The 26,239-nt window shown below is 45.5% G+C and overlaps 2 protein-coding genes across 2 annotated transcripts; both read left to right on the top strand.

The window, feature by feature from the left end:
* The first annotated feature begins 3,777 nt into the window (after positions 1-3,777).
* Positions 3,778-6,543, top strand: BRI3BP (BRI3 binding protein). Its single transcript, XM_061344684.1, has 3 exons — positions 3,778-4,024; positions 4,900-5,002; positions 5,601-6,543. Exons 1-3 carry the CDS (start codon positions 3,833-3,835, stop codon positions 6,017-6,019), a joined length of 714 nt encoding a protein of 237 aa, XP_061200668.1. The 5' UTR covers positions 3,778-3,832; the 3' UTR covers positions 6,020-6,543.
* A 3,704-nt stretch (positions 6,544-10,247) lies between these two features.
* Positions 10,248-26,067, top strand: DHX37 (DEAH-box helicase 37). Its single transcript, XM_061344682.1, has 27 exons — positions 10,248-10,364; positions 11,054-11,223; positions 12,417-12,529; positions 13,254-13,575; positions 14,236-14,384; positions 14,989-15,081; positions 15,227-15,323; positions 15,415-15,528; positions 15,880-15,981; positions 16,465-16,579; positions 16,936-17,031; positions 17,438-17,514; positions 18,111-18,249; positions 18,485-18,561; positions 19,116-19,348; positions 19,780-19,891; positions 20,481-20,587; positions 20,990-21,178; positions 21,286-21,410; positions 21,681-21,797; positions 21,919-22,091; positions 22,477-22,591; positions 23,001-23,138; positions 23,501-23,595; positions 24,052-24,125; positions 24,986-25,083; positions 25,669-26,067. The coding sequence occupies exons 1-27, from the start codon at positions 10,259-10,261 to the stop codon at positions 25,749-25,751; spliced, it is 3,429 nt and encodes a 1,142-aa protein (XP_061200666.1). The 5' UTR covers positions 10,248-10,258; the 3' UTR covers positions 25,752-26,067.
* Positions 26,068-26,239: the final 172 nt, after the last annotated feature.

Here is a 26,239-nt window from a genome sequence, read left to right as displayed (position 1 = left end):
GAGCATCTTTCCTTCTCCCAAAGCAGCCTGTGCATCGCAAAAGAAAATGTGCAACCAAATCACCTGAGAAGAGACCCAAAAACCCTCTCACTGAGCTGAAAAATGCACGGTTTAAAATGGACTGACCCACTTGTTCAAGGAGGAAGGGGTGCGCTGGGAATTTAATGAAAAAACTTGGGCTTTTAGGAAAGCCTGGCCGAGCTTCAGATTTATTAACAGCAGGTTTACTATTGCAGCCTTAATTAGAGTGGGTTATGCCTCCATGTTCCTTGCTCCCATTCTGGTTTTGCCTTATCCAGGTCAGTTTTTCCTTCTTTCAAAAGTAGAAAAAATGGAAGAAAAATGAATAAAGATTAAACAAGCCTTTAATGAGAAAATGGGCATTAAGAGGACTGCAGTGACTAGAAAAATAGTTTGGACACCAGATTAGGATAGCTGGAGGAAAACAGCCTGAATAAGATTACCTGGAATTGACCATTTTGCAACCTTTTTAAGCCTTGCTTTATAGCTACCGATGGCAATAATAGGTTGAAAATTAAATCATGTTTCCTGCTTTAGATTAGATTAGAGGCCCTTCAAAAGATGCTGCAGAACTGATTAACAGTAATAATGATGATGATGGCACTACCTCCTCTGTGCAGTCAGTCTGTGAAATTAAAGGGAATGCTGAAATGCAGGGACCTGTGAGAGAATCTTCCTGCTAATAACTCACAGCAATCTGTGCAGTATCCCGAGGATTTCCTGGATTAGGAAATCTAACCTATATTCAGAGTGGCCATCAACCTCTGTGTTGTGTCAGGAGTGCAAGTAACCAGGTGTCAAAATCAAAATCAGCTGCAGAAAGAGAAGGAGAAGAAGCTGTGACACAATGCAAGAAAACCCTCAGGGCTAGCAGCAAAACTAGTGGCCAAGTTGAGGATGTGAGCTGAAGTGAAGCCAACAATAAGGGTCTGTGAAGTTAAGGACTGGTTCACAGTAACACCAGTTGGATTTCTTTATGGCTACACCATTTTTTTAGCATAAAAATGATTTAAAATGAGTGAGCCCTATGATCTGCTAAAACCTTGACTCTAGAAGAACCTAATTAATATAAGTACTGTTCAGATTGTTGTTAAATGCCTATATCTGAGTAAGACACCTTACACAGCTTCTAGTGCAGACCAGGAGACAGAGAAGTACACTCATACTTCTTCTGTAGACCCTCATCAGAGGCCCTTTCTAGAAACCTTAGTTGTCCTAATTACAAAGTTCACTGTGGTTGAGATCAGTATTTCATGTCATGATGCAATGTATTCTTTGAGCAGATGTGATTTCGTTTATTTAAACAAGAAGGGTGAAGTACCGTGTAATTTCATAAGAGCTGTGGATTTGGAGAGGTGAATGTACCTGAAATAGGCTCATTGAGGCAGGTCAGGAAGTCAATTAAATACCAGGGAAGATTCCCAAATTATCGTGACCTCATACGAAGGACAACCCTGAGCTCAGGCTCCCAAAGGCAGGCACTGAAACAGGCCTCTGAGCCTCGGTAAGGAATGGATGAAAGAAACAAGAAGCACGGCAGAAGTGATTTTGAGGGGGTACCATGACAGAAACTCATGCTGAGAAATAGGAATATCCCAAATTCACAGAAACAAGACTCATCAGACCAGAAACAGCACAAAGGGACCTAAAGATGGCCATGCAGCTGTAAGCAAATTGAGGAGTTATAACTGGCACAGAAAACATCACTCAGTACAGTTAATGACATTACTATCATGGTTTTATACCACAAGGTTCTTTACACACAAGAAATGCCCTACAAGAGGACACTTTACTATGCTCTGGCAGTCTAGGCACAGCAGGACACTGAGAGCAGAACCTTGTAAGAGCCTCAAAAATACCTGCCATCAGTTATCAATCTGTCTCGGAAGAATGTGAGATAGACTTCAGAATATACACAGGTGTTATAACATGTCAGCAGTTTCAGGACCACCTTAATAAAGCATGAAAGCACCATTTATAAATATATAAAGAATCTGTGTCCTACTGAAATCAAGTAGGACCCTAAGTACCTTCCTGGATCTGGGCCCAACCCTCTCAGAGCCGACTATAAATAATGCTGAAAGGTATTGGCCATTCTGCTAAATGTGAAAATAAGTGTTTTGGCCAGACTAAAACTAGGGAAAAGGCCATAGGAAAGATGTCTGTATTCTAGATGTCTGTTCAACTGCTCAGAAACTGGGCTTATGAGGTTTAAAAGTCAAGGACACGGGGTTTAAAATCAGATAGAGATACCTAGAGTTATTCCAGTGTCTGGGAGAGCTACAAGCTGCACCCCTGACTTTTGGGAGCCCCTGGGAAGGGGTGAGTGCAAGTAGAGATGTGCCAGAGAGAGCAGAGATCCTGGATGGGGTGCAGATGTGGTCATGGACCGCCTGCACCATCCCGAGCACAGTGAGAAGCTCTGGGGAGGGCGTTGGGATCCCCCATGCCTTGGAGGCATTACCGCTGGGCAATTCAATAAACCCCTTCTGCCCTAGATGGCATCATCTATTAGCGCACAATCAGTACCACAAACCCATGGGTCTGTTTTTACATTGCTGCCTTTGTAGTCCTGGCTTGTCTAACTCAGGCTTCTGTCAATGAATGATGAATCAAACATGCTCTGAAGGCAGCAAAGTACTTTTCTGTCTCCTGGGGATTCTTACCTCACTCTGCTAACATCCTGGTTGGGTTTCACTACCCAGAAGGAGCTGATAACATTTAGTTTATTCTTCCCAACCTGTCTTTTATTAGCCTGGTCAGGAAAAATCAACACAAAACCTGTCTGAAGAGGGAGTCACACCATTGAGTGTGCTGAATTTTGGCTTATACCTCTGAGTCAGAGCGTCTCAAGGGTGAAGGACACGAGGTCCTTCAGAATACCTCGACTGGCAGTTGTTAAAATGTCATTTTTTGAGATCAGACTTCTACATTGCCTTTGTTGTTTGGGGGTTGCGCCTGGGAGTCTCCTTAGGAGACCCACACAGGAAAGGCTATACTTTGTACAGACTATAATGAGTCCTAGAGCACAAATAGACAGATGAATCATTTAAAAGCTCTACAGGAGAGGATCTGGGGGCCAAGATCGTGAGTTGGCGATGTGGCCCAGCAGCACCCTGGTCTGTGTTAGTAAGAGGCCACACATTGAGGGATGTGATCCTTTCCCTCCGCCTGGCCCTTCCAAGATCCATCCGGAGCAGCATGCCCAAGTGTAGGCTCCATGCTGCAAGGTGGGTGTTGATGCAGGGCTGGGAGCTGGAGCACAGGGTGCCTGAAAGTGCTTGGAAAGGGCAAAGGCAAGACCATATCCCTGCCTACACCTGCCTGGGTGGAAATGGCCAGAACCTTCTGGAAGGTGCACGTTGACAGTAGGAGAGCCAACAGCCCTAAGCTGAGCCACGGGAGATCCTGGTTACACAGTAGGGAAAGAACATTTTGGCCAATTGGATTATTAAATACAAAACTGAGCCTGGAACAGGCTAGATGCTGCCCCAGGTCGAACACTGGCAGAGGTTGACTACTGGGGCTGGTTTTAGCCCGGGACAAGCTCACCCCAGGTGCAAGCTGTTCTGAGGCTGGTCGCAGCCATAGACTTGATCAGGCCGGTTTGTCTCAGGGGGGATGGACGCAAAGAAAACCTTCGCATGTCCCGTTTGAAGCGAAATGATCATGTTGTGATTTTAAGAACGCCACCGCTTTAAGGGGAGGGGGCTGCGGGCAGGGGGCGGTGCGCTCGCGGAGTTTGTGACACGGCCTCTAGGCGGCGCTACAATCGCGGCGCTGCCGGGCGCAGGGCGCAGCGCGGGCGGCCATGGCGGCTAAGAGGCTGCCGGCGCTGCTGCTGCTCCTCGCCTTGCTGCTGGGCGGCACGGCGGGACCCGGCGCTTGGGCAGCGCGGAGCCGCGGCGCCGACAAGCAAAACAGCTTCCGCCGCGCCGCCAGCGGCCTCTACCAGGGCGTCAGCGGCCTCTTCGGCGAGGACAACGTGCGGGCCCTGCAGAAGGTGAGGCTCCGGCCCGCTTCCTCCCCGTAAACCTTTCGCTTTCTTTCCCTTCGCGCTCTCTCCCCACGCCGCTGCTCCCCGGGCTGAGCAGGAGGTTCTGTGAGGCAGAGCCCCGCTGTTGGTAGGTACTCAGCATGGACCGGCCTCGCCGCCTGTGAGAGCCGGGGCTGGGGCGGCCCAGCGGCTGGAACGAAGAAAAACGGCAGGCGAGGCATAATGCGGAGAAAAGAAATGCAAGAAATATTAATGTAATAAATCTCTAAATAAAGGCTAATTGAGGTGGGGGAGACGGCCAGGGCAGAGCGCTGTCGCTGAGGAGCCCTGCAATTGAAATATTGTGTCTGCATCAGCAGAGCATCCTGTGCTTGTAGGGCCACAGAGGAACTTGCCAGGGAATCAGGCATGCGGGCAGACAGACCTCTGCCTTCCTCTGGCCCTGCTTGCCTCAGCCAGGAGGAAGGAATATTAAATACTGTTAAATTGACCTGTAAATGCACTTGAGACATTTGAGTGAAATGCCCGGGACATTTCTTAGGCGCCTGGTAATTCTCTGGTTTGCTTTACCAATGTCTGTTGCTAGTAATAAATAGTGTTCTCTTTAAACTTCAGAGCAATGGTAAAGCTAATAAAGTGCCTTTTAAAATCCTGTTATTATATACATTTACATGGCAAAATACACCCGGGATAAGGACAATTGTAATAAGTACCTTTATGATTTGCAAAGTTGAAAAGCATTAGTTTTCCCTGAGGACTTCAAAATAACCTGCAGTTCTTGTTTAGTGAGTTACAGTTCTCCTAATAGTAAGTCTCAAAGCAGAAGCATTTTTAAGGAACTGAGAATTTTCATTTTTTTAATTTCCAATTTTATGTCTCAGTTTTTCTCAAGGCTGACAGAGAGGTTTGTCAATGGGGTGGATGTATTAATGGACACATTCTGGAGAATATGGACTGATTTGTTAGATGTTCTTGGAATTGATGGTAAGTGTAACGCCTGTTAACTCTTGAGCTCTATCAGCCTGTACCAGTGTTGACAAGAACATTTTATCATGCTGCATTAAGCATCCCTCAGTGCTACCTATCTGCTTCACTTGCCTTTGATTTTCTATTAGTACCTTCAAACAAGAGGTCTAAAACTAGTCATTCTGTTTCTATGTCTATAAAGGGCATTAAAAGTCATGGGTGGTTTCTTTGTATCATCACTACATAGATGCACGCAGCCAGGAACAATGTGGGAAGATAAAGGAGGACTAGAAGGAAAGATACAGTTGAGAGCCTCAGAATATAACTTTCACAAAGAGGACCTTTAGCCTCAGTATGAGCTTTGACCTTAGGCCCTGCAATAGTTTGTCTTTAAAGAACCCTTACTTTAAAGGAATTAATTCAACTGCATCACTGGAGCTGAGCCAGGGATTTGAAGAAGGCCCATCCAGAAAAGGATGAAGTAGCTTTACCCCTTCCTTTAGAAAAGTCAGAGCTGTGACCCCGCTGCATGACCCTTGGACATTGTGTTGCGTTTTTACCATTACCATTTGGCATGTTCTCATTAATACTCTGTGACTTTCCCTTTGTTTTTCAGCCTCCAACCTGACTCATTATTTCAGCCTAGCAGCAATTGCCAACAGCCCAACCCGTGCTCTTCTACTGATTGGTGCCATTTTACTTGCCTATTGGTTTTTATATCTCTTCCTTGGATTCTTCTTCTATCTCCTGCATATGCTGTTTGGTCGTTTCTTCTGGATTGCGAGGGTTGCCCTTTTCACTCTCTCGTGCGTGTACATCCTCCAGAAGTATGAAGGTGACCCGGAACACGCCGTCCTGCCTCTCTGCTTTGTTGTAGCAGTCTACTTCATGACGGGGCCAGTTGGATTTTACTGGAGAAGAAACAGCAGCAGCAGCCTTGAGGAGAAGATGGACCACCTTGACAGTCAGATCAGACTTCTGAACATTCGTCTTTCTCGGCTGATTGAGAACCTGGACAGAGGCAGTAATCAATGAACCAGCCCCTATAGACCACTGTACACCAGCTCTAGAAAATTCCTAAGCACTGTCTCGTTTGAAGTTACAAAGCAACAAAACATCACATGGTAAAAAGTGTGCAAAAGTTATAACTTTTCATCATGTGTGAGACTAATTTATCTAGATTATACACTCAGCCATTATACTTGTAGGAAAAAAAACACGTTTAAGAACTTCAGCTGTATATTCAGAGAGTTTTATCCAGTACTCGAATTTTCTCAGTAGATAAACGCTTACTTTTACAAGCATTTAAAAACATCTTTTATAGAGTTTTTATAAAAGCAAATTGAGTAGTCTTTCAAATATTGAAATTGAGCTAAAACATATGCAAATTTGACACTTTAAAAGTTAAAAAGAACAAAAAAAATAAGCTACCAAACACTTCCATTGAGAAGTAACTGCTGTGGGTCCCATTTCTTTTTCTTCCAAACTTGTGTTTTTGTTTTATTCTTGGCTTATTTCATTGCCTTGAAGTTGCCTTTCATAGAGTATCAGATGAGGAATTTTCTGGTATCCAGGCCAAAAAATTCACACCGTGGCTTTTAATAGGAGGTGGGGAATAAGGGAGAAGGAAGATTTCATAGATTCAAAGCTCTTTAATGGCAGTCCCACAGGAGGAGTTAAGAAGCGCATGTGTGGCATTATTGCATTGCATTTCATCTGGAGAATTTAATTTGGTGTCTGAAAGGAAAGCTCTTGACACAAAGGGAGGAGATGTAGCGTGGCAAATTGTAATTCCTACTTGATATTCACAGTGAAGCATTTTTTCCAAGCATAGAGTAAACCATGATTTTTAGTGTCGGGACCCATGTACTTTCTCAAAAGAGGCAGCAGTGAAACCACTTGCAAATGTATTGTTGCTTAAAGCTTTCTCAGGACCAATAAGCGGCAATAAATTATCTTCAGGAAGATCTGGGTTTTTTTCTAAAATGGTAACAGTTTTATAGGAGCTTTTTGCTTGAAGTCTGTGTCCTCACTCTTCTGGGGAAAGTGAGTCACCTTATGAGAAAGGTGTATTAAACGGTTGTGTTCTGAAGGGGTGTAGGAGCTTTGAAGGATTCTATGTATTTGTAACCTTAGAGTTAAGTGGCTTGTCAGACTGCCACTGCCTGTGTAAGGTGTGCTGAAATGCATTGAAACAAAGGTAACCTCAGGGAAGAGAGGCCAGAACGTGGTGTAACGCGTGTGGCGTCTGAGGGTATAGATGAGGGGAGGGAGGGATAGCAGCTAAACCATGGTGATGAGCGCAGTATCAGCATCATGGGGGGTAAAATGGACCACAGCTGAAGAACTATGTATTCCATAATGTCTAAATGACCAAGTGAAGGAAAAAACGCAACAAAAACCGGCCTGTGATAGGGCCTGGCTGACAAGCAAGGGGAGCAAATACCAGGAGGTGCTGCTTCGCCCGTGAGCACCGGCTCCAGCTCTGCTCATGGGCTTCAGCTTCTTGCTTCGCTGGGTAGAGCTTCTGTTGGATGTGATGCTTCACTGAATGTAGCTGTGGGGGGAGTTTATTTTTCTCTTTCTGCTGAAGTTTAATGCTGTTAAAACGTGTTACTTGCCTAATCTCATTTGGGCTCTTTGTGACATTTATGTGAGGGATTATTTTCCAATCCATGTTAATGGCCTTTACTCCAAACCGTGGTCACTTAAGTTCAACACGGTTGAAGTTCATATGCAGTTGGCACTGGTGTAATACATTTTAATTTCTTATTTCCTCTATAAACCCCCCCATTTTTTTTCCAGACATGCACATTTAGAGTTGCAAAGTAACTGCTTTTCATAATGTAAAACCTTTCTGTGAACAGATAAGTACTGCAGCCACAGTCTGCTTGGCAAAGCTGAAAATGGCAATTACAGTATAATCCTTTTTATAGCTCATTTTCCATAGTATTACAGAGTCTTCCCTATAAGCTCGCTTTTCCCTGCTCTAAGCATGGAGGACTGAGCTGAAACACCAACCTGGAAGTTCGGAATCCACTGGCAAAGCTTTGTCAGGTCTTTAGGTGTTTTGAGGCCTGAGGACCAAAGCTCATTCATGTGAGAGGCTTCACCGGCTTCCTCGGGACTCTGAACGTGAGTCAGTTTGGTGTAGATTGTATTTTACATAATCTATATTTAATGTTAAAGTTCCAAATACTGACTTGTTTCTATATTAAGAGTTGTCTATGATAAAGACTTCTTTTAGAATACTGTCTAACGGTTAATTTGGATTATAGTTTCTCCCTGGCTCGCTCTAATCACCTTAGTTTTGTAAAACCCCTCTTATATTAATACTGTTCATTTTGATCCCCTTGCTGCTTGAATAAAAAGGTATTTTTATATTTACTTGCATCCCATGTATAGCAAAATGTTATGTGAAAAGCAGAATATATAAAATTGGGTGTTTTGAATCAGTATTTTTCCCAGCACTCAGTTTTCTTGTTAGTCAAATTCAGAAGTAATGATTTTTTTTTTTTTTGTTAAAGCACAATCTAATCTTCAATATATGTACTTTACAAAAGCTCTGTATTTTTAAACATGCACTGTAGTGAAAGCGCTTTCGGGACATGAATGTGGCATTGTATTTAATCTCTTTCAACTTTTGTAAATACCTTTTACAAGTATATTCCATCCCAAGCCGTCTAGTTTATCCATCGAGGTTCTGCTCTGGTTTTAGAGCTCGCCCTGGTGACAGCAGGTTGCTAGTAACATGAGATGTGCCTGGTCACCTGTGGGTAAACAGAGATGCAGAATTGGACCAACCCACCAGAGTCAGTGGTAGAAATGGGGGTAATCCCCTCGATTTTGGAGCTCCAGGCCTTTGCCCTGGGCACTGGCAGCCTAACCAGGGGCAGGTAGCAGCATCACTGCTCTCCCTGGTGGATACTGTGGTGGGGAGGCTCAGGTGGCCACAGAGAGCACCCTGTTTGGCCACAGTGCCCAGGGCAGCTCTGCCAAAACGGTTCCCATTATTGACCTCCTGTTTGCAGTGTCTGCTTGAATGAACATTCCTGGTGTACCTGTTTCAGACGGGCTTCAGGCTGTCTGGTATCAGACATTCTGGTAGGATCTTTCATGTGTTAGACAGTGTTACTTTTAAGACCTAATATTTGAAATTGCTGTAATATTTTCAACACATTCATTTTCACCAAACTTAATGCCCATTGCAGTTTCTTTGGAAGTACGCACCTCGCCTCGCGATAGCTGATGTGCTGTGCGCGGAATGTAACGCTTCTCAAAGTGGTTTTGGGTGTCAGAGTGCAATGTGTAAACCTGGTGTAACTCAGTGCTGTACTTCAGTAGTGCGTCCTGCAAATTGTGATTTGCTTTTTAAGACTTGTTGCATCGTTAGTGTGGAAAATAGACCAGTATCAATCCTAGCTCTTTGATGGTGTAGAAGTTTATAAGTGTGATTTGCCTCACGTACTGATCTGTATTTGGCAGCTAATGATGTAAATGACCGTTAAGTTCTTTTTGTCTGGGTTGGAAAATAAAAGATTTTACTGTATCCGCATGTATTTTAAACTTTTGGGTAACTCCATCGAACTGTGATAAGAGCACATTTCAAAACTGATCTTTTCCTTTCCCCCACAAGTGGTATTTGCTGTGGTTGCACTCTTTATCAGCACTGATGTTTGCGATTCCATTTGGGATTTCAAGATTAATCATGTTTGAGTTTGTATGGTTGTGGTTATGTACAAATTAATTTGGTCTGAAGAGATAGCGTATGTAGACTTTTGACATATGATCCGTTGGGAAACATTGGCTTCCACTGATAATACTAAGTGGTTTGAAGTCTGCGGGACTGATTTTTTTACGGAGCTATACCTACCTTATTGATGCCTTCTCTGGGCGCCCAGTCCATGTGCTGTGTAGTTACCTATCTGTAGGCCAGTTTCACTGACCGGCCGTGCTGTTGTGACAAAGCTTACAATAAACCTGTACCGGGACGTTGCACTGAGCCCTGACTGCCCTACACAGCTTCACTTGCCTTGGTTTTGCCGGCTCACGCGAGGGGGGCTCCGGAGCACGCTGGGCTGGGAGGGAGCGGGAATGGGCTCGCCGGGCGGGCGGGCAGGAGGACCCGGGGCACACCCCGCAGGGCCGAGATACCCATTGCGCTTGCGCACGGCGCCGCGGCCCTTTCTCGCGAGACGGTGCCTTACCGCGGAAGTAGCGCCCTGGCCCTCACGTGTGGCCCCTGCCGCCGGTGCCGCCGCTGTAGCCTCCGCCATGGGCCGGGCGCGCCGCCGGCACAACTGGAAGGCGCGGATGCAGCCGGGCACGGCGCAGCCCCCGCCCGCCGCCGAGCCGCTGGAGCTGCCGCTGGAGCTGGGAGGTGCGGGGGAGCCCGGCCTGCAGGCTGAGTGGGGAGCACCCGGCCCGGCGCTCCGCGTCCTGCGCGCTGTGTTCGTTACTGCGAACCTGGGCTGTGAACGGGGCTGGAGTGAGATCAGAGCTGCTGAGATGAGGATTAGCGTCGGGTCTGTGCTGTAGTTCTAGGATGCTTCTATTGGAAGCGTTAGTTTAGAGCCTCTTCCAGGCCTTGCATCTCTAGCTCTATTGAAGCAGTTCCTGCATCTCAGCAAATCTTCGTCAAAGCGATTATTAAGAATATTCTTAGGTTTAGCATTTGCATTCTCAAATATCGCTTTTAAACCCCCACATTTATTATACTGCTGTCATCATTCAAACGTTAATAATAGAAGTTTTTAGTATTAAAAATTACGCCTGGTGCCCCAAGACACTCATGTGCCAGGCTCCTCTGCCTGTGGTCAAAAAGGCAGAAGTTCTGTAGTATTGTGTAAGTCAGTGAAGATTACCCTCACAACTTGAGGAAGCACCTAAGAGAACTAGAGTCTCCCTTTCACAGACTTTTTACCCTTACTGTTGATAAGGGATTTATTTTTGGCTGGGGGTGAGGGTTGTGTTTGTTTCAAAGTGCTACATCTGGTCTGGTTTGTGGTGAGCCTGTTGTGCTGCAAATAACCCCGTGGCACCGGTGAGTGATCGAATGTGTGTTTTCAGATGAAGTGACGCTGAAGGGAATTGATGAAAGCAACGCCCTGGTCCTGCCAGCAAAGAAAGCAAAGAAGAAAAAAGTGGCCAGTGTTGTGCAACAGCAGAAGAAACCCCTGAGCAAGAAACAGAAGAAACACCTGCAGAAAATTTTAGAGCAGAAAGAAAAGAAGAAACAGGTACGGTGCTGCTTGCTTGGGACTCCAGCTTTGTGCCCTCCGTCCAGGTGACAGTGTATGGCAATGGTCCATGTCAATGAGCAGCTCTGGGGGTTTCCCCTGTGCTGTGACACTGGCAGTGATGGTATGTGGTATGTGATGTGATTGCATTGCTGGTGTGAAAAGCCAGAGGTGGGGTGACCGCTCTGTAGTGCCAACAAGAGCTTTTTGGGACATGAACTATCAGGGTTCCCTCAAGGACATGCAGGTGCTGAAGTTCAGGAGTTACAACAGTGTCAGCCATTCATTTCGTGGGTATTTTGGCAAAGATGTGGCACTGGCCATGGAGTTTTGAGGACTGGTTCGGAGCAAGCTGCTCCAGTGAAGGGTGTCTCTGCCCATGGCAGGAGGTTGGAACCGGATGAGCTTTAAGTTCCCCTCCAACCCAAACCTGTCTGGGATTCTATGATACGATTCCATGAACTCTAATGAGGATTCCCCTCTCTCTCAGCAGTACACGTGTTCCCAGATACCTCATTTCTGGTCCTGGTTCCCCTTCTCTCTTTGATCCTGACCAAATAGACAAGTGTTATGAAGTACATAGCTAGCAGGGTAAATTAAGTTCTACTTTAAAAGCATTCTGTGAAACAGGTTGCATGAGAAGCTTTGTTCTGTTGCAAAATGCAAAGCCTGATGCACCCTTAACTCCTCTGGTGCTTCTGAGATGCGTATCTCCAGCTCTAGTATGTTTCCTTTATGCAGACAGAGCTTTTCTGTCTTTGCAAAAGCTTTTCAGGGAAAAATCCTGTTTGTTTTAGCATCTGAAAAATGGCTTTAACAAACAAACTCTGCTTTTGGAGGTAGTTTAAAACTGCAGCCTACTCCTGCCAGCACTGTATCCCATGTGAGGGAGTTGAAGGGAGCCTTCCACTGCTCCAGCCCTTGCTCCAGCATTTTAGTCCAAGTCTGTTTTCTTTGCTGCTGTTTGAAGGGTGCAGCTGAGCTTTGCATTGCAGTGGTGAAGGGTCAAGCCTGTGTTTCCAGTGCAGGACTGAAATCCTCATCAGGGAGGACTAACCATGTAGCAGCAGAAATACCTTTACAACCTCACAGTGCGGTTTGCCAGAGCAGAGCCTTTAAAACTCAAGCACAGATCTGGAAATCATTTCTTGATGAAAATAAGCACTGATTTTGACTGTTTTTTCCCCAAATAGCGAGCTGAGTTGCTGAGCAAGCTGAATGAGGTCCAAGCTTCTGAGGCAGAAATGAAACTGCTGTTAACTACTTCCAAGCTGGGTACTGGGAAGCGCATGTATCAGACCAAAAGGTAAAGTGTTCTTTGGAAAGAGCCATTCTTGCTTATTGCTGTGGTTGAAAACTTTGCAACCTTCTTACCCTTTCTTTTTTGTTGGATTTATTTCCTTCTTACTGCACACAGGTTCTTCAGAATGGGTGGAGTTAGACAATTTGCTGGGTTTATCTGGTTGCTATTGATTGTCATCCTTTTGAGATGTTACTTAAAGTGACGGTCTTCCCTTTCATAAGGGATGAGCTGGGTAGCAATTACATCTCTGTACTCTTATAAATTAGGCTAAACTACATAACTAGTGGATAAACTTTTTTGTTGCATTGGAAAGTATTGAGTGATGCAGTGCTTAGTTACTGGATTTAGCAAGAGCTGCATTTTGGCAGAAGTTGAAATAAATTAAACCACAGAGATGTCTTCTGAAGAAATGAATAAATATCAGTATAAAGCATGCTTAGATATGAACCCAGCTATTGGGTCAGCCAAGGCTTTGCGTAGCAGAGCTGTGAGAAGCTCAGGTGTAGGGATCCTTGGAGAACTGGGTTCATCTCTCAGAGTAATGTCTTCATGTGCTGCACTGCACCCGAGGTGTAGAAGTTTTGCCTGTTGAGTGAACTGTGGGTGGAGGCTCAGGCAGTGACTGTTGATGGTGTGCCTTGCCTGGTTTGTGTAGAAGACATGCCTGGCTTGAGGTCCTGGAGAAGTTTGGCTGAAACGTAGCTCACGTGTTGGTGTTTTGTTCTAGGATAATGCAGGAGCCAAGCGCTGTTGAACCTGGAAGGATCAGGAGCGTCAGCGGTGCCTACAAGAGAAGACACAGCTCAGAGTCAGAGCCTGAGGAAGAAGCCAGTAGCTCTGAAGAAGAGGAGGAAGAGCAGAAACCAGGAATAGAGAAGTCCTCAGCCAGTGATCTGAACACTGCTGAGAAGCCAGAGGAAGGTGTGAAGGTGGCAGAGATGAGCCAGCCGCCAGCTGGTCCTATTGTGCTGGGTCACCAGCCAGCCGCCAGCAAACTGCCTTGCAAGCCTGCAGTTTTCATTCCAGTGGACAGGTCTCCTGAGATTCAGGTAGGGCTCTGTGAAGTGAACAGCGAGGTGTTGGAAGTTACAGTGCTCCCCCTCAGATTAGGTCACTGCAGATGCTGCAGCACTGTCTTCTGTCTCTTGCTAATACAGCGTGGCAGCAATGTGCAGCTAGGGTCTTCATTCTGGCAGAGTGTACATGTGCATCAGAGCTTTAAGCCTGTCTAATCTAGCAGGAGGAAAACTAGTTTTGTTTTAGGATGTAAGCATTTGTCTCTAGTTTTAAATGTAGAATTCATTAGCAGGCTTTTAGTGTTCTTCACTGGAAGATCTTGTGAAGTCACTGTCAGCTCTCCATTATGCTGTTTCATGGCTGGATAATTTTGTTCCATTTGGTGTAGGTAGGGCGTTCCGTAGGAAAGGGAAGAGCTCTGCGTGTGTCTGAGCAGATGAGACAGAGTGGTGAAATGAGTTTTTCCTTGAAGTTCTGCATTAATAAACTCAAGGGACTCTGAAGGTTCACAAATGAAGTGCAGGGCTTGCCAGCTGCTTTCTGGGAAGCTGTTCTGATGGCTCTGGTTCTTGTTGGTGTGCTGTTAACTGGTTTAGAGCTTTTCCAGCCACAAACCTTGTAGAATTCCTTCTTGTGGGTTTTAGAATCAGAGGGAGGTAACAGTTCCCAATCCTGTGGTTTATATCATTTAGGAAGCAAGACTGAAGCTTCCAATTCTTGCTGAAGAGCAAGTCATCATGGAAGCCATTAATGAGAATCCCATTGTGATCATCTGTGGCGAGACGGGGAGCGGTAAAACCACACAAGTGCCTCAGTTTCTCTATGAAGCTGGCTACGCCAGGTATGGATCTTCTTTTATATGCAGCAGGTGTAATAAGAAAATTCAACCTGAACTCAATTACTTCTGATTTTGATCCTTTTCTGATACAGCTGAACTGAACCTGGTCTGTGCAGTGGTAGTGGCCGTGTTGAATGGGCTTCTAAAAAGTCTGAAGGGGATTAGGCTGACTTGCAACAGCCTCTCCACATAAGCAGTCTTTGAAGCCTCTAAGCTTGGGCATCTCATAAAATGCTTCTTCCAAGTTGCACCAAGGTGAATCCAGCTTCTGTGCTGCTGCTGCCCCAGCCTGAGGGTCTTCTGAAATGAGCCCTGTTGCCAGAGGGATGTCCAGGAAGACCAGAGTTCAGTGAGCTGGAATTACAGAGACAGCACTGGGGGAAAAACTTCCTGTGATACATGCATCTTCAGATCCGTGTGCATGTAATAAATAGGAGGGTAATCCCAAAGCTTCCTTTCTGTTTTTTTCTTGTAACTATAAGTGACTTGAGTGATGCTTCTTAATTTAGAGCCATCGTGCAGAAATCCTGTTGTCATCTTCTGGGTTTTCCTCTCTTTAAAGCAAGCAGCCAAACAAACCCTCCTTTTGTTTCCTTCCTCCTTTTAGCTCAGATGGTGCCATTGGGATCACGGAGCCTCGACGTGTGGCTGCAGTGTCCATGTCCCAGCGAGTCGCTAAGGAAATGAACTTGTCAAACAGGTGAGAAGGAAAGCTGAGACCTTGCTAGGAAGGTGACGCTGGGATGCTCTGTGCGTGTCATACACTCAAATCTTGCACATTGTTCATAGAATTTTCTGTTTCTCCCCATGCTTTTTCTTGTGGCTCCCCTGGTATTTCCTCACAGAGTGGTTTCATATCAAATCCGATATGAAGGCAATGTTACAGATGAAACACAAATCAAGTTCATGACAGATGGTGTCCTGCTGAAAGAAATTCAGAAGGTAAGTTCTTGCCTTCTGTTTTATCAAAGGGAAAGTATTCTGTACAGCTGGAAGAGAGGCTTCATGTGGTGAAATTGATCTCTCTTCTCAGGACTTTCTGCTTTCGAAGTACAAAGTTGTTATTATTGATGAAGCTCATGAGAGGAGTATGTACACAGACATCTTGATAGGCCTCTTGTCTCGCATCGTGCCTCTTCGGGAGAAGGTAAGAGAAGCAGTACTTCTGTATTGGACACAGATGTGCTGGGGAAGGGAATGCTGGACATGAAGAGGCTTTGTGCGAGGAGAGACTCTGTGATGAGGAAGTTAATAGAAATCTGATGGAAACCATGAAGTAACACTCATAACGTTGGGGCTTCATGTATGTTAAGACACACTGCATTTGAAGCTGTGTCTGCTTTGTCACTTCACATGGTGCCTTTTTTGTCTTAGACTTTGAGTGCTTTGGGGCAGAAACTTGTATCCAGCCCCACTTAAAGCTCTGTGTGCGTCTGTGCTGTGTAGTTTACCCACCGCATGCTTTCAGGCACGGAGTAACACGTTTGTGTCCCTGCAGAAGGGGCTGCCACTGAAGCTGATCATCATGTCAGCCACCCTTCGTGTTGAAGATTTCACCAATAACAAGAAGCTGTTTTCTGTTACACCTCCTGTTATTCAGGTATTGTCCTTCTCACTGCAGTCTCCATCAGCCCAGTGGCTGAAATAAAGGGAGGGCTTCCTTGATAAGGCCAGTTAAAAACCAGAGGCAGTCTGATCTTTCCAGCTTGGCTTGAAATCTTTCAGATGCCAACTTTAAAATAGTTATTTTCTTTAGACCATTGTTTCTTTGGGGACTCAGTGTTTTTCTTCCCACCTTTATCAGAAAACTGCCCCAGCAGAATCTGATTAGCTTGAAAACTGTACGTTACACTTCAGCAGAACCAGAAAACCTCAGTCTGAGTTACCTCAACAGTTATAGCTTCCAGCTTGGTTTTGCAGTGTTCAGGGTATACAACAGTAACTTCTGTGGGTCTGGTAGATCACCAAATCCAAGAGCTGAACAGAAATACAGGGTGAGCATTTCTAGTTCTCCAGTGAATGCTGTAATGGTTGTGCTGGAGTTACAACAGCAAGTAATCCTTTGCTTGTATTCCCTCCCTAGGTAGATGCAAGGCAATTCCCTGTAACTGTTCATTTTAACAAGAAAACCCCCGTAGATGACTACAGTGGGGAGTGCTTCAGAAAGGTGTGTAAAATCCATCGGATGTTGCCCTCAGGTAAGGTCACTGCTGAGAGCCTCTCAAATATTTTACACTTCACGTGTCTGAAGTTTTTGGGTTGTTTTTGCTAGGTTTATGTTTTGTTTTGGGGTGAGGTGTTTTGTAACTTGGACGTGGAGCTACATCGAGGAAGTTCTTTTACTTGGGCTTCTCATATGAAAATTACCCTTCAGTTAGATCATGGTTACATTCGTGTGCTTCTCGAGGGAGTAGCAGAAGACAGATTCAGTCTAACACCCTGTTCCTCCCTGTTACTTTGCAGTATATTCAACCCGTCTTATCAAGAGCAAGATCTGAAGCTTTCCAAGGTGAAATACCTATGCTGAGGTTGACAGTGGTCTCTTCTCTTGCAGGTGGGATTTTGGTGTTCTTAACAGGCCAGGCAGAAGTACACTCTCTCTGTAGAAGGCTAAGGAAAGCCTTTCCATTCCAGAAAAACAACACTGCAGGTAATGCTGTAGAATTAAGGACCGTGAGGCTCAAGGATTCATTGCATTTCCTCACTTGCTCTGTTGGTTGTGAATTAAAGCAGGAACGCTGCTGCCTGTTGGTGGCTATTTATTTTCAGGCTAATGGAATTTCCCAAGATGACTAGAAAGTCAAATCCTAACATAGCTCAGCTAATGGTGTCCTAAACCTCAAGGCATACAGCTGTGGTATGGTTCCTAAATGGAACTATGATGTTAAACTTTTGTGCCATCTCTGTACCTTCTGCCTTCAGTGTGACTGTTTGCTTATTTCACACTGTGACACTTCTTGCATCCCCAGAAAGATGGGAGTGGGACCAGACTCTTGCCACTGTGTATTCTGAGAGGAAAGCATGCTCAGCTAACGGCAATTCCACTGGTTTTGCAGGAGGAGATGATGACAAAGAAGACTCAGTGGAAGAAATGAGAAAATTCAAGAAATCAAGGAAGCAGAAGAAAGCTATGGTAATGTGTGATGGATAGAATTCCTCCCAGAGACAGGAGGGAGCAGGTATTTCCCTGCCAGACAGCACTACTGCATAGCTGTGTTTCTCACCAGGCTGTTCTAGTCTTGCTTGGAGCCTTGTAGCCTACGTATGTCCCCTCAGGAAATCCAGTAATGCTGCCTACACTGATAACCGCTGCATTATGAGCAGCACAGTGCTAAAATGTGGCCCTGGCTATTACAGGCAGGAGATTTTGGTTGAGTATTGACCATTAAAACTTTAATGGAAGGAGTTCCAGACTTGCTGGCTCCAGGGCTGCTCCTCATCTCGCTGTTATCCAGCGACTGATGCATCTGTCAAGGTGTCAAGGATGAAGGGTTGGCTTCCACACAAGTCCTACATGTGCTTTGTTAGCCAGAGATCTTGATGTTCTAGATATACTGTCCACTGACATTGGAACCTCGGCCTTAAAGTACAAATGAAATCTCTCAATCCCTCTGTCACCTTCAGGTCAAGAAATGTTTGGAGTAAGTGCTCAGCTTTCAAAGCAAAGTAAAGTGCTGTTTGTGTCCCCCTTTTAAAATGCTTCATGGTCATCTTTCCTCTCTTTCTCAGGTGCTCCCCAAAATTGATCTGGACAGTTACTCTGTTGTACCAGTGGATGAAGGAGATGAAGACAGAGACACTGAAACTGATGATGATATGGCAGGGTCTGATATTGACCTGGATTTAGGAGATGGAGACTCAGAAGAAGGTTTGGCACTTACTGAAATCAGAATTCCTTATCTCCTGTCACCTGTGGAATGTGCAACATAGGCTGGTTGGCCTTTGCTGACCTGTGCCATGGAAAAGCTATTAAGATTTTCCAGCTTCAGCTTTGTACCAAGTATTTTACTGGTTTTAAATGAAGTGGTGTTTGTGAAGACATTGCAGGGATTAAGCCTGGAAGTTGACTTACTGTGTACTTAACAGTACTGGTTTCTTCACAGGTGGGAAATCTGATTCGTCCCTACCACTCTATGTGCTCCCACTCTATTCTTTGCTAGCACCAGAGAAACAAGCAAAGGTAAAGAATTTGTTGTCATAATAAGTAAATGATCCTTAGAGATATGTGTGATTGTTGTCTAAAGTCACATATGCTTTGTGAGTTACAGTGTCCATCTTGGACTGCCATCATTGGGCAGATGTTAATGTCCTGGTGGGTGAGTTGGGATGGGATGGGAGCTGGCCTTGCTTGGGCTGGGATCTCCTTTATGTGCCAGTTCAGCAGGTTGGGAGAGATAAAGAGTGACAGTCCTGCAGCGTGGTAAAGTGAGTCCAAATTAGATCCCATTGCCAACAGGCAGTTACTCTTACATTTCCTCTTGGGCTTTGGAGTATGTCTAAATACAACTGCACACTGGTGTCTGCTCCACCTGGAGGCCCTGTGGGTGTTTATGGGGGATAAACTGAGCTGGATAGAGCACTCCGGAGCTGGAGACAAAGTGTTAAGTCTTTGGTCTCGCTCTTGGGCTTCACCTGCGATGCCATATGCTTGGTTATCCCTTTGCAACCCATCCAGGTTGACTGCCTGTCTCTGTTGTTGGCAGTGCATTTCACATGCCCATCTGTTTCTTGTAGGTATTCAGGCCTCCTCCTTCTGGCACGAGACTGTGTGTTGTAGCCACCAACGTGGCAGAAACATCTCTTACCATCCCAGGCATCAAATACGTGGTTGATTGTGGAAAGGTCAAGAAACGTTTCTATGACAAAATTACTGGGGTTTCATCTTTCAGAATCACGTGGATATCCCAGGCTTCAGCCAACCAGCGGGCAGGCCGGGCTGGCCGGACGGAGCCAGGGCACTGTTACAGGTTAGCTGCCTGCTGGGGAGAGGGTTAGGAGGAGCAGAAAGCCCAGTGAGTGTCAGTGTGAATTGGGTGGCTTCCCTCGTCCTGCTGCCCCTTTCACAAGGACCTAGTGGTGCTTGAAACCTGTTGGTTTTGTCTGCTCTTCATTCAAATAGGAGAGGTGAAGCCAAACGTGGACGGTCACTGATATTGGTTTGACAGTTTGGCTTCTGGGGGCCTTTCTTTTGCTGAAAACTCATTGTAGTGGCCAAAACAGCATGGATCCCACTCCAAGCCAAGTCACCTTTTTGTGAATAATGCAGTATGCCCCAACCATGGAAATAATTATGTGGTTATCTAAATAGCACCCCCAGCAGCCTGTTTTATAAATCCCTCGCATATCTTTTGAGTTAAGATTTATTCTGAGTCTCTAAGCAGCATTTCTGGTTCACTAGGTTATACTCCTCAGCAGTCTTCATGGACTTTGAGAAATTTTCTGCTCCAGAAATAACAAAGCGACCAGTAGAAGACTTGATTCTGCAAATGAAGGCATTAAATATAGAAAAGGTGAGGTGTAAATCTGCTTTGTACTACAGTGCTCATGAAAGTGGTTCCCTCTTGGAGCCAGGGTCACAAAATGTCTGTTATTGTCGTCGCTTGAGGCTGTGCCTTGTGTTAGAAATTAGGATGCTGGGACTTGATTTTGGTTCTGTGAATCACAGAAGCTTGTATGAATTCTACTGGGCCTTAACAGAGGTGTTTGTTCAGGTCATAAGAGCTTTCTTATATTTTTAGTAGCAGAAAAGCCCTGTCCAAACAGGGGTTGTGTTTTGGAGATACTTGAGCACTCTCAGAAAGCACAGTACTTAAGAGTCAGACCTTAAAGCAGCCCACCCTAGGCGGTGCCTGGAGTCAGTGGCAGCTCAGGGTGACGCTGGTATTCCTGTTTCCTAATGTTTTTGTTCCAAGCATTTCCTCCCATTATATGTCCTTTCCTCTTGCTCCTGGCAAACATCCTAACTGTTTTTATTTGGTGTGTATCCAGAGGGAAGGGTTCTGTTCCCTTCCAGGACTTCTTAACTGCATTCAGACTCTGTTTTTCAGTGGGAGCTATGTCAGTGATGTACTGAGAAGTATTTTCTCTCTCTGTCCATAGGTAATCAACTTCCCATTCCCAACACCACCTCCAACAGAAGCACTTGCAGCAGCTGAGGAGTTGCTGATAGCCTTGGGTGCCTTGAAGGAGCCCCCTATGACAGGAAGGTAACATCTGTGGTCCCCCATGAATTCCCTCTCAGTGCTGATGCACAGACTCCACTATCAAGGCAGGGGCACGGCTGTTCTCCTGCCAGTTTTCCTTCCCAGCCATGCATTTGAGGATGTGCTGGCAGAGACTGGCAGCATTTTAACAGACTCAGGTTTACCTTTGTGTGTTCTATTGGTCTCTGGGTGTGTTTGGGCACAGAAAGACTGTGCTAGCAGTGTGCCATTCAGGGAAAGTGGGAGCTGCATGAGGAAAAGGAATCTTTCCCCCAGCATTTGGGACCAGCAGATAACAAAACGAGAGAAAACACATGAAATGAATGGGGCTTCTAAAACCAGAAACACAAACTCATTCTAATGCAGAAGTCACTACATTACATCACTTTTCTCTTCCTCCTCCAGGCTGAAGCAGCAGCTGGCAGCAAAGCTGAGTTGCCCTATTAGTCCCTTAGGGAGAATAATGGCCACATTTCCTGTTGCCCCCCGCTATGCAAAGATGTTGGCATTGAGCAGGCAGCACGACTGCCTGCCCTACACCATCACCATAGTGTCTGCAATGACTGTGCGGGAGCTTTTTGAGGAGTTAGACAGGTGAGTGAGTTAACCTGACATCACTTGTCACAGCTGATGTCTCTTACGTTGAGGCCCTTCTGCACCTAAGCACAATGTTCATTTATGCTGTTTCGTGTCTCTTTTAGGCCAGCAGTAAGTGAGAAAGAGGCAGCGGAGCTGAAGGGGAAGAAAGCCAGGTTTTTACAGATGCAAAGGATCTGGGCTGGGCAGGGGCCCATGCAGAAGCTCGGAGACCTGATGGTGATGTTAGGTACTGCAGGCAGTGATTTCCCTGTACTGTTAACTGCTGTTCTGTCCTCCTCCCTCTTAGCATTATACAAGCAAAGGCAGCCTCATGCTGCAGGGCTGAGCCCAGCAGTACATATTCTAGGCTGTTCTCTGGGCATTCTGCCAGTGTCCCAGGCTAATGACAAATGGGAGCTGCGATATGCATGTGTTGACTATGACACCACTGTCCCACAGTTGGTTTCCTTTGGAGAACTGATTTTCTAAGTAATTCCTCCCCTGACTTCACTTCCAGGAGCAGTGGGGGCCTGTGAGTATGCTGGGTGCACCCGGAAGTTCTGTGAAGAAAATGGGCTCCGATACAAGGCCATGCTGGAAATCCGGCGCTTGAGAGGGCAGCTGACAACAGCAGGTAAGGGGCTTTGAGAGGAGCTGCCGTGTTTATTCTCTGTTGAGGGGTGACAAATCAATGGGGCTGTTTGTTGCAACCTTTAGTTTGCTGTTGAATCTTAACTCCTCTTTCCCCCCCACAGTGAACTCGGTCTGCACTGATGCTGGTCTCTTTGTTGATCCAAAGATGAAGCCCCCAACAGAAGCTCAAGCAACTTACTTGAGACAGATTGTCCTGGCCGGGCTAGGGGATCACGTTGCCCGAAGGGTTCAGGCAGAAGAGCTCCTGGATGACAAGTGGAAAAATGCCTATAAGGTAAACAGCTTGAATTGACTGAATTCCTCTTCCCCTGTGTGGCAGAAAGACACTCCTGGGCTTATGGCTGGATACAGCAATGGGGCTGCATGTGCTGGCTTTCTACACCCACTCCTCATGGAATCTAAGTTTCCAGTGTTGCAATTTCCCAGTCCTCAGGTAGGAATTGTTACAGAGCCAAGAATTAGCATTAGTCCGATGTGCAAAGTGCTTGATGTCTCCTGAGAAGGTGATGTAGAAAATGATGGGGTTATTAAAATCCTCCATCACTTAAGGAAACCATATAAAGGTACATCTAAGAGAGACTAAAATTGGATGCAATCAAGAGATTGGATTGCCAGTAACTCGTCTTATTCTGCTTCAATCTTCTTGTGCTTTCTTAAAGACTGCTCTCCTGGAAGACCCTGTGTTCATCCATCCAAGCTCAGTCCTCTTCAAACAACTCCCAGAGTTCGTGGTCTATCAGGAAATTGTTGAGACTACAAAGCTGTATATGAAAGGTGAGGCTGCTGCAGTCCCTGCTTGTTCTGCAGGTGTGGGGAGGAATTCAGAAGTGCCTTAGGCAGAATGTTTCCCTCGAAGCATTCTGCTTACACAGTGGTCGTGCCTCTGGGGATTTGGATCCTTACACTTTCTAGGTCTGGATCAGGGGATAAATTGGCCTGGTTTATTCTTTGTCCAGCAGAGGCTGGAGCAAAGTTCAGCTTCTGAAACAGCTGCTCTGCTCCAGCCCTGTCAGCAATAGCTCCCTGTTGATGGTGTCTGAACAAGAACAGTAAAGAGTTGACTTGAAAAATGAGATAGAAGTGAATGTGTGGAGATGAGATTCTGCAATGCACTGTATTCCCTCAGTGAGTAGTGGCCCTTGGCAGCAAGCCTGCATTCAGGTGTGTGTTTTTCTTTCCTAAGGTGTCTCTGCAGCCGAGCCTGAGTGGATCCCAGCTCTGTTGCCACCATACTGCCACTTTGGGAAGCCTCTGGAAAATCCTCCTCCATCTTATTGTGCTCAAACAGGCCGAGTTCGGTGTCACAGACCAAGTGTCTTTCGTAAGTGTCTTGAGAAGTGTCATTTAGTAGTTCTATGTAGTTATATATAGCATACATAATTACTGTAATGCTGCTTTTAACAAGACTGTCAGCAGAGCAGAAAGGTCAAGCTCAGCTTGGACTGGTCAGAGAGCTTAACCATGGTTTGAGTAACTCCATGGGATTCGTAGCACCTAGATATCAGCATCTCCCCATTGGTATGGGCATTTTGTGCCCATCTGCTGCCCCTGTGAGGGAGCAGTGCTGGCTGGGTGGTGGCAGTATCCTCCCCACTTCTCTTAGCACCTTTGTTGCACATCTCCCTTGGCAATGGACCCTCCTCTCTGAGCATTTAGGAGACTCAGTGTGATCCTTCTTTCCAGACCGAGTTAGCTGGGAGCTCCCTGCTGTGGAAGTCGATTACCCAGAAGGTATCGACCGTTACAAATACTTTGCCAGGTTCCTGCTTGAAGGGAAGGTGAGCATGTTCCAGCTGCTTCCTTGATGTAATCAGTAAGTTTTGAGCCCGGTTTTTGGAGATGATGACCCTTGTGACTTCTTTCTTTGTGTGCATGCCCATTCTTCATCACTTGCTGGTGGCTGCAGGAGTTTGGTGCAGTTGTGGAATGGGGAAGATACCCTTAAAATATAAAGCAGCATGAAAATCATCATCTGGGTGAAAGAGACTCAGAAATTTAAGTCTTGCTTTTCAGAGGAAAAAAGCTATAGCTCATGTCTTTGTCCATTCTGAGACCCCAAGGGTCACCTAGCAAGCCAGTCAGGACAAGATTTGTATGGTGGCATGGATGGGAGAGAGATGGTAATAGAGAATATGGGATGAATGTCTATAGTTGTACAAGTTCATTAATGGTTGTTTCCACAGAACAATTAATTTACTTTGTTCATTATATACTTGTTATAATGAATCTTCCAGGTTATTAAGAAGTTGAAATCTTATAGCCAGTATCTGCTGTCCAGTCCCTCCATAATGCTGAAGACATGGGCCAAGTAAGTTGTTAAAGTTAAGTTTGGCTCCAAAAAACACTTTTAACTTCCTTTAAAATGAAAGAAAATGAATGCTGGGAGGGGTGTCCTCGATAGGGATCTTGGCTGCAGCTGCAGGAGAGGAAAATGAGTTTTCTTACCAAGAAAAACTATGTCTCAAGAGAGCTGGGTGGCTGTGAGGGCAGTGTGGAAGCGCACGCACAGCCTGCTGGTCACACTGACCTCTGCGGGCTGCTTCATGCACATAAATTGCTCACACAGTAAGGAATTGATGGGCATGACTGCTTTCCTTGCTTTTCTTTGTGCTTTGGCCAATTACAATGATTTTATTTCTTTCCAGAGACATATTTCCAATAGACCATGTTTTTCTTGATGACATTTACAGAACTATGAGCCTCGAAAGAACTGTCAGCTATTGTTTCCCTTGTGTCCCCCTTGTGAAAGCTCTCTTCCTTACCAAAATCAGCTTTCTCTGAGTTGTGATGGGGCTGAGAGATGCAAAGATTGGGGAAGGCTTTCTTAAAAGTGACTCATCTCATCCTAGGGTCTTACAATTGCAAAGTTGTTCCCTAGTGTAGTCAGTTCAGAGTGCAGCATGGGACCTGTTGGTTCCTTTTTGCTCCCCCATGTGCTATGCAGCTGCATGCTGCCAGCAAGAAGAGCAACCTGCTGCTCTATTTAACAACAGGAAGTTGTAGTAGGGGGAATAAACTTATTTCTAGTGAATTTTGTGTTTCTATAACTATATTTAGCCCTTTAAAAACCACTAGGAGTATGAATTCAGAAAGGTAAGCTGAATGCTGGAATACTTTGCTGAACTGTGCTAATGAACTTTATTTTAATGCACTCTTTTATTTTGGTAGACTTCAGCCCAGGACAGAAGCCCTCCTGCAGGCTCTAGTGGCAGAAAACTGTGATAATTATGATGCTTTACTGGCTGCATGGAAGAAAAACCCTAAATGTAAGTGTTCTGCTTGCTTAATTATTGGTCATATCAGCACAGGTTTTCTAGTGCCACCAACACTGTGGAATTATAACTAAAAAAATGGATGATTTCACTTAGTAAGCTCCAAATATTTGCTGTTTTCTTACCCGAATCAGCAATGCTGTGGGTCATGGTTCTGGTGAAGAACTGGAGTTGCTTGTACTTTCGAAAGCAACCTTTATTTGTATTTTAAGATGATTTTTTCCCTGTAGTTCCAACCATAGTTAAAGTGGTTTGTGCTTCTGAAAAATCACACTCTGATGGTACTGTCAGTGGGGGCAGGGAAAGGTTCTTCCAGGTAAAATGGATTTTGTTCAGTTTTAGGGTACAGATTGTGAGAGTTCTTCCTGGAAGCAGCAGCAAAGTGATGCGGTGATGGCTTTCACAGTCATTCTCCCACACTTGGCACTTTTATATCTGCATGCAGGTCCCCAGGCTGCAGCAGTGATAAAGGTTGGTTCTTGCTGTCTGCCTGTGATGCTGCAGGACTTCGTCTTTTCAACAGAACCACTCCAGTCGCTGACTCCACAGCCATGTAATTGCTCCCCTCTCTCCTTCCAGATTTGCTCGCAGCCTATCGTCAGTGGATCCCTGAAGCCATGCATGATGCTCTAGCCCAGAAGTGGCCACCAGTAGCACAGTGAAGTGTCTGACTTCTTCATGGACTCTTCTCCAAGACATTTTGGGAGCTTGGGTTTCCTTGGAAATCTGCTGACACAGTTGGACTTGCTAACTGTTAGCAGTAGCTTTCTGTAAGCAAACTGAGTGTTGGTCTGGTTTTCTAGGAAGCCCTCTGTGTTTCCAGAAGCCCTACCAGTGGTTTTGCTGGTATTTTGTAATATTAATGTTTGGATAATTTTATCCATTGCATTTTACGGATTGTTTTTTTTTATCTGGAGTTCTCTTTGGACTATATTAGTCACATGGACTATAATAAATGTGTATAGTTCTTGGGCTGGATGGGAGAAATGTTTTCAGTGCCGGATACTGCAATAAAGGGCATTCCAGACCTTGGTAGTGACAGCAGATCCAGCCCTAGGCTGAACGTTTGGTCCTTGTGGTGGGTTGACCTTGCCCAGCCCCTCAGCCTCACGCAGTCCCTGTCCCTCCTGCGTGACAGGAAGCACAAAAG

Source organism: Neopsephotus bourkii, unplaced genomic scaffold, assembly GCF_033783945.1.
Source record: "Neopsephotus bourkii isolate Nb327-2 ecotype Australia unplaced genomic scaffold, CSIRO-AGI_Nbou_v1 NB_230, whole genome shotgun sequence".
Classification (NCBI taxonomy): Eukaryota; Metazoa; Chordata; class Aves; order Psittaciformes; family Psittacidae; genus Neopsephotus; species Neopsephotus bourkii.
The sequence above is the reverse complement of the archived record's forward strand: the minus strand, read 5'-3'. Positions and strand labels throughout refer to the sequence as shown.